At 41.7% G+C, this 10262-nt stretch overlaps 1 protein-coding gene across 3 annotated transcripts; it reads left to right on the top strand.

Moving 5' to 3' along the window:
- Positions 1 to 83: 83 nt before the first annotated feature.
- LOC147354149 (binder of sperm protein homolog 1-like) lies at positions 84 to 9775 on the top strand. Of its 3 annotated transcripts, none has more exons than XR_015145161.1 (6): positions 84 to 240; positions 399 to 477; positions 5914 to 6004; positions 6925 to 6954; positions 7859 to 7990; positions 9550 to 9775. XR_015145161.1 is itself a non-coding variant. In XM_086349685.1 (5 exons), exons 1-5 carry the CDS (start codon positions 714 to 716, stop codon positions 8527 to 8529), a joined length of 417 nt encoding a protein of 138 aa, XP_086205811.1. In that variant the 5' UTR covers positions 629 to 713; the 3' UTR covers positions 8530 to 8952. The 3 variants fall into 3 exon arrangements, 1 of the variants encoding a protein (XP_086205811.1); XR_015145160.1 differs by having other exon boundaries at positions 87 to 240; positions 5914 to 5934; XM_086349685.1 differs by lacking the exons at positions 84 to 240; positions 399 to 477; positions 9550 to 9775 and adding exons at positions 629 to 804; positions 8387 to 8952 and having other exon boundaries at positions 5914 to 5934.
- Positions 9776 to 10262: the final 487 nt, after the last annotated feature.

Here is a 10262-nt window from a genome sequence, read left to right as displayed (position 1 = left end):
TTACTTCTCAGAATTGTGGGATGTAAGTGACCATAAATGGTGCATTGCTCGTTCCCAGAACTGCGAGGTCACCTGTAACTCATTAGCTAGATTATTAAGGGCCACGAGAAAACAGTGGCTCACACTGGAGGTTCACGGAGCGTACACCGAGATGTTTGTATTCATGAAGCAAACCTGATTCCCCAGGCAGCCTCTCTGGCATCCTGCAGGGGATTCTTCAGCCCTGGCTTTCAAAGACTGGTAAGGTCCAAGACTTGGATGAATCTCTGACTGCTCCCGTGATCTTTGTTGTCATGGAAACAACTGGAAATTCCTTGTGATGACTTCTAATCCTTGTCTTATTGAATGCCAGCTTATTATTTTCTGTGTGTCTGTGTGTGTATCTTCCTATGAAAAAGGAGGAGGTCTGGCTTTGGGGCCAAGAGAGAGAGAAGAGGAAGGTGAAGAAAGAGGAGGAGGTGAAGGCAGAGAAGGCAGGTGAGAAGAAGAGGAAGGGGGAAGGAGGGGACTGGGGTTGATGGAAAAACAGAAGAAGGAGAAAGAGGAGGAGGGACGAAGGGGAGGGGACGGGGAGGAGACAGGCGTTGTGGCTATAAACTCCGGAGGGTCCACTCCTGGTGGATCACTGCTCCTTGGAGGGAGGAGCATGGCCCTGCCCGTGGGGCTTCTGTCGGTCTCGGTCTACTGGCTCCACAGCGTGGCTGGTCTCCAACATGGAGGTGAGGAGCAATGTGACAGTACCTGGGGTTGGACGTTTGAAAACCTCTCCTGCCATGTGTAATCAAATCAGAGACGCCAGGAAGGGTAAGGGCCATCTTTATCTCATGTTCTCTCAGAAAGAAAAAGATACTCTGTATTTTTTTTTTTTTGAAAATAAAATAGACACAATCCACTGATGAACTTTTTTTTTTAATTAAAAAAAAAAATTCTTTTGGCATGTGGAGTCTTAGTTCCCCGACCAGGGATTGAACCCATGACCTCTGCATTGGCAGCATGGAGTCTTAACCACTGGACCACCAGGGAAGCCCTGGGTTTTTATTATTTTTTAAATAAGATGATTCAACAAAGAGCAGGAATGTGAATTAGAAAATTTTGTTGACAGAAGTCATGTTCCTTGATGACCATCTGTCTTCTTTCTTGCTAACATATTTTGTTTGTGTACTTTTGTCTTGTATTTTGGGGGGTTGCGGGGAGGGGGGGGCTTTGGCTACACAGTGAGGCTTGTGAAATCTTAGTTCCCGGGGCCCTTGGCAGTGAAAACACAGAGTTCTAATCACTGGTCCACCAGGGAATTCCCATGCTAATATATTTTAAATGCCTTACGGAGAGGTTTTTGAAAATGGAATTAATTTTTGGAAAGACTATTTCATTCTTTTTACCAAAATCATGTTGCCTTCAACTTTATAAAGTGACAATAGAAGAAGGGATTTCATTATGGGTACATTTCTTACATGTCTGAAGAGACTTACATAGAGTTGTCAAAACAACTTTTTTATGGAATGGCAAAAAAATGATGATCTTGCACAAACTATTTTCAACTCTTCAGGTCATCTTTGCATGGAAAGACAAATCAAACATAGTATTGATTTACATTTTTTTTAAAAAGAAAAAAATGCTCTTGGTATAACTATGACTACTACTACCTTATCAGTTAGATTTTTTTACACTTGTTGAAAAACAACACTCTTGCTTATACATAGGTTTTTTACAAGACGTCACTTTTGTACATTCATAAGAAGGAAATTATACACGAGAGAAGCTAGTTAAGATGTTCCTAACATTTCTCCACTTGTGTCTGGCCTTCTGAATTATTAAAGTCATATTTTTCCATATAACATTCTTTTGGCTGCGCAAAATCTCAGTGATGGCAGCATTTCTTGAAACAACACATAAAACAATTAAAACTCACTGGTCCTGGGCAGTGAGCCGGTCTTAACAAGTAGGTAGTGGTGATCTACTTTGAGTCTTTGAAACTGTTGCTTATTCACTGCCTCTCTCTCCTCTTGTAACCCAGAGGTTAAGAAAGCCTGTTCTTGCCTCCAGGGATTTCTCTTTTGAGCCACAGACATCCATACTACTCGTTTTGATGCTGACTTCTTGAATACCGTCATCTTCAGTGAAGGCACATCTCCATAGCAACCTAATCTGCAGATAATAGGATGCCAGCAGGTGTAAGGGGGCATTCTGATATTGGAAACGTTCAAACATGAAAAGCCAAGTATTTTAGCATCTTAGGAGCGATGAGATAGTAGGTTTTGGATCCTGTATCATAAAGAATCTGCCTGCAAAGCAGGAGACCCAGGTTCAATCCCTGGGTTGGGAAGATCCCCTGGAGAAGAGAATGGCTGCCCACTCCAGTATTCTTGCCTGGAAAATTGCATGGACAGAGGAGCCTGGTGAGCTACAGTCCACAGGGTCGCAAAGACTTGGACACGACTGAGTAACTAACACTTTCAGTTTTTCAGGAGCACAGGAAGCAGAGATTAAATGACACGAGTACCTCCACTCCAGGAGTTCACGGGCTAGAAGGAAGACTGTAAACGCTATAATCACCTGGGCTTCCCTGGTGGCTCATGGTAAAGAATTCTTCTGCCAATGCAGGAAACATGGTTCAACCCCTGGGTTGGGAAAATTCCCCTAGAGAGGGAAATGGCACCCCACTCCAGTATTCTTGCCTGGAAAATTCCATGGACAGAGGAGCTTGGTGGGCTATTGTCTGTGGGATTACAAAGAGTTGGACATGACTGACCAACAACACCAACAATCTAAATCACCTGTCTGCCTGTCCTGAAGTTGGACATGTGACTGACCTGGCCAGACTTCACAGAAGGCTCATCCGATTGATCTTGTTCCAGGGTGAGAAATTTGCCATGCACAAAACATAATTTCTCCACTAGAACAAGCTTTGAGGAGTACTCAGGGATCCCATGACAGTGGGGTCACTTGCAGGAAGGACTGTCCAGGCGGGCAGACCCTGACGTGCCATGTGAACCCAGAGTTCTGGGATTGTCGTCCATTGCCTGTTAGCATTTCTGTCTCCTGTGGGGTTGGACCGCCCAAGGGCTAACACTAATAGTTAAACTTCAACAGAGTGTTAGTCGCTCAGGCGTGTCTGACTCTTTGCAATCCCACAGACAATAGCCCACCAAGCTCCTCTGTCCATGGAATTTTCCAGGTAAGAATACTGGAGTGGGGTGCCATTTCCTTCTCCAGGGTGGGTGGCTACAGTCCACGGGGTCACAAAAGAGTCGAACATAAATTCGCGAGTAAACATTAGTGACAACATTCACGAATGAGTTTGACTGGTTTAGATGCTTCATATAAAGTGGAATCATGCTGTGTTTTTCCTCCTAGGTCTGGTTTATTTCTCTTGGCATAATATGCCCTCCAGGTTCATCCATGTCTTTGCCTGTGGCTGGATTTCCTTCCTTTTAAGGCTGAAAAATATTGTTGTGTATATAAACTGCATCTTTGTCCATTCATCATCGATGGACACTTAGGTTGCCTCCACATCTTGGCTGCGATGATATGATATGGTAGTGCAGATCTCTTCAAGATCCTGGCTTCAGTTCTTTCAGATAAATACCCAGATGTGGGGTTACTGGATCCTATGGCAATTCTACTTTGAATCTTTTGAGAAACTTCTTAGGGGCTGTACTATTTTACATTCCTACCACGAATGCTGTGTAACTCTTTGCTGTTGTGATTAGGTCAGGTTTCCTTTTAAAAATATTTAAAATCTTTGCGTCGGGCAAGCGTTTCCACATACTCCAAAGAATTGTCTAGCGCCCTCCCTTCTGTGTAAGTGGAAGAAAACATTTCTAGCGTTAAGCAGTGAGGCTCACATTATACTTTTATATAGCACAGGTGATACATTGAAACAAGTATTGGGTTGGCCACAAAAGTCTGCTCGGGTTTTCCCATAAGATGTTATGCAAAATCCTGAAATGAAATCTTTTGGCCAACCCAATATCTTGTACACTGGCTTGAATCTTATTAATGATGACAGCTGTGATGAAATGATGGTGATGATGATGATGGTGATAATACTTCAGTAGTTATAACATTCTTGGTAACAATAGCAGTTACAAGCTATTAAGTTCTTTGTTTCAGGCACTATTCTAAGTACTTCATACTCGTAATAATCTGTTCCTCCTAACAGTCTCTTGTTGTTCAGTTACTCCGTCATGTCCCATTCTTTGCGACCCCATGGACTGACGCCCACCAGGCTCCCCTGTCCTTCACTCTCTCCGGGAGTTTGCTCAGACTCATGTCCAGGGAGTCAATGACGCCATCCAACCATCTCACCTTCTGCCGCCCCCTTAACAGTCCCCTGGGGTAGGTAAAGTTTTGGTCCTCATTTTATAGAAGAAAATCTGAGGCACTGTGGTTGGAAAGAGTAACAGACTTTATTTTCTTGGGCTCCAAAATCACTGCAGATGGTGATTGCAGCCATGAAATGAAAAGACACTTGCTCCTTGGAAGAAAAGCTATGACCAACCTAGACAGTGTATTAAAAAGCAGAGACATCACTTTGCCGACAAAGTCCATCTAGTCAAAACTATGTTTTTTCCAATAGTCATGTATGGATGTGAGAGTTGGACTATAAAGAAAGCTGAGTGCCAGAGAATTGATGCTTTTGAACTGTGGTGTTGGAGAAGACTCTTGAGAATCCCTTGGACTGCAAGGAGATCAAACCAGTTAGTCCTAAAGGAAATCAACCCTGAATATTCATTGGAAGGACTGATGTTGAATCTGAAGCTCCAATACTTTGGCCACCTGATGTGAAGAACTGACTCATTGGAAAAGACCCTGATGCTGGGAAGGACTGAAGACAGGAAGAGAAGGGGACGACAGAGGATGAGATGGTTGGATGGCATCACCGAATGGATGGACATGAAAGCCTGGCCTGCTGCAGTCCATGGGGTCGCAAAGAGTCAGAAACGAATGACGCGACTAAGTGCATCACATCGCAAGCTTGAATAAGTCTTCCACTTGATAGTAGAAAATCAGGATTGTTGTAATAAGAGAAAGCCTTATCATTGCAGTATAATTGCTACCATATCCAAAGTGCTTGCTAACTGCTGTCTACTGGGCAGAGCCCAAAACATATGTTTTTGATTTAATCCTTGCAACAAACCTGTGAAATTGATGAAAAGATCCTTTTTTAATAGATGCTAAAACTAATTGGACCTCATTTTAAGACAGTTAAATAAATGGTTGCTTCAAATTGTACTTTGCAGACAGTACTGAAAAGAAATAGAATAAAACAAAACAAGAAATAATGGTGAGATGATAAAATACATTTTTTCCTATTATTGTGTGATTTATCTTGTAGGGAAGGTGGAAAAAGTAAATCATTTACTTTTGCCTGTTGAGTTTCTTTGTTTTAGAAATAACTTTGCTGCTGCTGCTGCTGCTCCTAGGTCGCTTCAGTCATGTCTGACTCTATGTGACCCCATAGACGGCAGCCCACCAGGCTCTCCCGTCCCTGGGATTCTCCAGGCAAGAACACTGGAGTGGGTTGCCATTTCCTTCTCCAAAGCATGAAAGTGAAAAGTGAAAGTGAAGTCGCTCAGTCGTGCCTGACTCTTAGCGACCCCATGGACTGCAGCCTACCAGGCTTCTCCGTCCATGGGATTTTCTAGGCAAGAGTACTGGAGTGGGGTGCCATTGCCTTCTCTGAAAATAACTTTAATTGTGCCTTATTCACTCACAATATTTGGAAAGTACAGTTAAAGCAAACGGAAAAATTAGAAGTCACCCACAATAACACCACTGGAAATAAACATTGAATTTTTACCTTTAAAATATTATTTTTCCTAGAATAATTTGGTGAAGTATTTTATTTTTATTTTATTTAAAAGGCTAAATCTAGTGAAATGAAAATTTGTTTAAAATTGTGTCTTTCAGATAAATATTCACCAACTATGGGTGAGTTGAAAAGTCTTTTAAAATTTTGCAATAAAATGTGAAGCAGTTGAATACTGTACTTCTTTTCCTGGTAAGAAATCATATTTTTCATGAAACTGCTATATTATGTGTTTGTGTATAAGATAAAGGACATTCCATGTTAAAAATAGTTAAGGAAAAAGAAGAAGAGAGAAATCATAATTTTACTGTATGCTTTACTGATAATATTTTTAGGTCATCAAATATCTTCATTACATATAATTTTATTTTTGCAAAAATAGCGTCTTATAGAATGAAATGAAACAGAAAATGCCTTTTGTCATCTGGAAACAAAGTATAAATGTTTCCATATCTATTTATATCCTCATCTTTTCTGATGCCCATATGACATTATAAAGCTGTCCTGTGTTTTAAAATTCCCTTGGTGATTGATTTTTTTGGATTCTTTTCTCTTTTCCTTTACTGTTATTAACCATGCTGAAATGAACATCCTTAATCCTAATGTCATTCCAACTAAAACCAGGAAACCGCTGAGATGTCTATTGTAAATAGAACTGATGAAAATCATTGGAAGGAGATGGTTCTAATGTATGTGCTATTTTCAAAAGGAACTAATCTGTAAGGCTACAGAACATAACAGGCAAAATTCTTGTATGGTTGTATACTTAAGGTCCTTAGGAAGACTAGTAGATGACTAGTTTTAGAAAGAGAATCAGGCTATACGACTGAATTGAAGATAGACATTTTAATGCATTAATCAGTAGTTTTTCTCTATACTGGTAAGAACCAACTGGACACTGATAGAAATGAAGCATTCTGTTTTATATCAATGTCACAAAATGTTTTGGGGTTACATCAGCAAGAAATATGCAGGACTTATATAAAGTAAATTACATAATCATATTGAAGAACAGAAACCAAATTCCTAAAAAAGTAGAAGATCATGCCATGTTCTTGGGTGGAAGACATGAGAATAATGAAATAAATGTCAACTTCCAATTTACTTTTCAGAGACTGTAACTCATCTTCCAGAAGTCAAAGGTAAGTTGATCAGAAAACTTCTGCTAAAAAGCATGTTTTAAAGAAAAATTGTAAAAATGGGGAAATCAGTGGGATATTTTCCTGGTTAAAAAAAATAATCTTTTTTCTCCTTTCATAAAATGTAATATAGGAACTTCCCTGGTGGTCCATAGATTAAGAATATGCCTTGCAATGCAGGTGACTGGGGTTTGATCCCTGGCCGGGGAGCTTGATCCCACACGGTGCAGCCAAGAACCAAAACAAACAAAAACAAGAGGGAGAAACCACTCTGAAATTTCACTGGCACTACCTGTTTCTACTCTTTAGTTTCTGCCAATCTAATAGAAAAATACCTGATTTTAAAGTTCATATAGAAAAAAAAATGTCCAATAGTAATCAGGAATATTATGAACAAAAGTGGTGCTGGGGGTGAGAAATACCTCGTATTAACATTATCAAGTACGGAAATAAACCACAAATATAATAGTATAAATAGCTGTGTGTGTACACGCCTGTGTGTGTGTGTGAGGATGAGGGTGTATGATGGTGGAAGAGGATGAAGAAAAGAGATATGGTGGGAGGTGGTGGTAATCATTTAATAGATAGATGCCCACATTTACATTTCTAAGCTTAAGGTATATTGCTGGCACTGGGGTCAAATGCTGAGCAAAATTTCAAGACTGTTGATGCCATAGAAAATAGTGGGATGGATGTAGGGGTATGAAACAAACAAACAAACAAAAAACCTTTATTAGTAGAGTTCCCACAGCTCTGCTATATTGTATGACTCGATATTGTTCAATAAAATTGGGTCCTGATTCTGACTTCTGAGTACAAACCCCCTTCCAGCCCGCAGCAGGAAAGTAATGTGACATCTCAATGAACAGTCCCAGAGAGGGATGACCTGAATTTTTGTTTTCTCTAGGGGGCAAGTGTTTCTTTCCATTCCGCTATAGAGACGGGATCTTCCATGACTGTGTCCAGTTCAGGGTAAAACACAAGTGGTGTTCCCTGAATGAAACTTACCAAGGATACTGGAAGTACTGTTCTGAAGAAGGTGAGGCCTTGGCTTGGAAGTCAAGGTGGTGACATTGGTCTTGGGGGAGTGGGCTGGGGGTGCGTGAGATCACACGAGGGTTCTGCAAAGGGAATTCACAGTCAATTAAATTGTGAAATAAGGGATGCACGGTTCTCTGACGGTCAGAAAAATCACATTGCACCAAGCATCTGAGTGCTTCAACCATGTTACCGTGAAAAGAAACCTTTCCACAGAACCTCAATCCCTCACCAATACTGTTTTGCATGTGCTTATGGTGGAACAGAGTAGAGCAGATGGGAGTGGGAACGTGTGTGCATGCACACACGCACGTGTGTGTGTGTGTGTGTGTGATGGCAGAGACAAGGTACAAAATAAAAAGGGTTCTTATTTTGATTGTTTCTCTCTTCTCTGTAGACTTTGCAAAATGTGTGTTTCCCTTCTGGTACAGACACCTCATTTACTGGGGATGTACCGAGGATGGGGATTCGTTTGGGAAAGCATGGTGTTCACTGACCCGGAATTATAACAAGGACAGGGTTTGGAAATACTGTGACTGATGGAGAGATTTATTTAGGGGAGGGCATGAAGACGTTTAATTGTTATCATGGGAAAGATTGTACAATTTTGTTGGGAAAGGAGCATGTAAGACTCTCATGAAAAGAATTTTATTCTGAGATACGAATCGAAGGTGATTGGCTGTAAGTAAATTGGGATTTTGATTATGGACTATAAGGTTTTGATATATATATTCTAGCCTCAGCACTTTAACTTGCTGATTGTGTAAAATTGGGTCCTTTTAAAAAAGTGTATGGACTGTGGGTGGTAATGATATGTCAATGTGGGTTCATAGATCAGAACCGATGTTGGGGAATTTTGATTATGGGGAGGCTGTTCATGTAAGGGGGTGCAGGTTACATGAAAAATATCTGTATCTTCTGCTCAATTTTTCTGTGCACCTAAAACAGCTCTAAAAAATAAAATGTATTAAAATACATTACTTTAAAATATTTTTTTAAACAGAAAAAATAAGTGATAATTGAGATGGGACCTAAGGTAGAAACATGGGTGTTGACTAGATGAAGTATTGGAATGAGGCTCAGACTTCCCTGGCAGTCCAGTGGCTAACACTCCACACTCCCAGTGCAGGGGGCCTGAGTTCCATCCCTGGTCAGAGAACTAGATCCCACATGTTGCAACTAAAGATTCTGCACGCTACAACGAAGACCCAACATGGCCAAATAAATAAATATTACAATTAAAAAAAAGAATGAGGCTTGGACTTCCCTAGTGGCACAGTGGGTAAGAATCTGCCTGCCAATGCAGTGGACACTGGTTCGACCCCTGGTCCTGGAGGATTCCACATGCCACAGAGCAACCAAGCCCCTGTGCCACAACTACCGAGCCTGTGCTCCAGAACCTGTGGAGCCACGACTAGAGAAAGCCTGCGTGCAGCAACAAAGACCCAGCCCATCCAAAAATAAATAAGCAAAATGATTTAAAAAAAATAAAAATGGCGTGACTATGGCTCAAGCATTTAAATGGAGCCTGGTGGCCACTGTGGATGGATGTCGTTTCAGATACATTCCTCCGTCACAGAGAACTTGAATCTTCAGACTCAAGAGAAACCGGATGTAGAGGAAAGAATGCTGCTGCTGCTGCTAAGCCACTTCGGTCGTGTCCGACTCTGTGCGACCCCATAGACGGCAGCCCACCAGGCTCCCCTGTCCCTGGGACTCTCCAGGCAAGAACACTGGAGTGGGTTGCCCTTTCCTTCTCCAATGAATAAAAGTGAAAAGTGAAAGTGAAGTTGCTCAGTCGTGTTTGACTCTTCGCCACCCCATGGACTGCAGCCCATCAGGCTCCTCCGTCTGTGGAATTTTCCAGGCAAGAGTACTGGAGTGGGGTGCCATTGCCTTCTCCGAGAGGAAAGAACAGAGGGCCCTAAAGTTGAGAGAGAGAAAGCCCACCACATACAAGGACCTGGTGGGTTTCACGTCACCTTCACCTTCACTTGTCAAGAACCAAACTTTCATTTCTTTCAGCTCTGAAGTTTTCATCTACTTTGCAGTGCTCATGAGCCTCTCCTAATATAATTTGCAAGAAGTTGCTTCTCTGTCTAAATTGCGTCCCTGGTGGCTCAGATGGTAAAGGATCCTCCTGCAATGCGGGAGACCTGGGTTTGATCCCTGGGTTGGGAAGATCCCCCTGGAGGAGGGCATGGCAACCCACTCCAGTATTCTTGCCTGGAGAATTCCCATGGACAGAGGAGCCTGGAGGGTGCAGTCCATGG

The sequence above is a fragment of the Bos grunniens genome, chromosome 18 (genome assembly GCF_055505025.1).
Source record: "Bos grunniens cultivar Pamir isolate PY7600 chromosome 18, Bosgru_T2T1.0, whole genome shotgun sequence".
Lineage (NCBI taxonomy): Eukaryota > Metazoa > Chordata > Mammalia > Artiodactyla > Bovidae > Bos > Bos grunniens.
This window is presented reverse-complemented; position numbering and strand designations above follow the sequence as displayed.

Coding starts and splice junctions, on each gene's coding strand:
- LOC147354149 (XM_086349685.1), top strand. CDS start 714: ATGGAGGTGAGGAGCAATGTGACAGTACCTGGGGTTGGACGTTTGAAA. Junction 5,935..6,924: donor TAAATATTCACCAACTATGG/GTGAGTTGAAAA, acceptor TTTACTTTTCAG/AGACTGTAACTCATCTTCCA. Junction 7,991..8,386: donor GAAGTACTGTTCTGAAGAAG/GTGAGGCCTTGG, acceptor TCTTCTCTGTAG/ACTTTGCAAAATGTGTGTTT.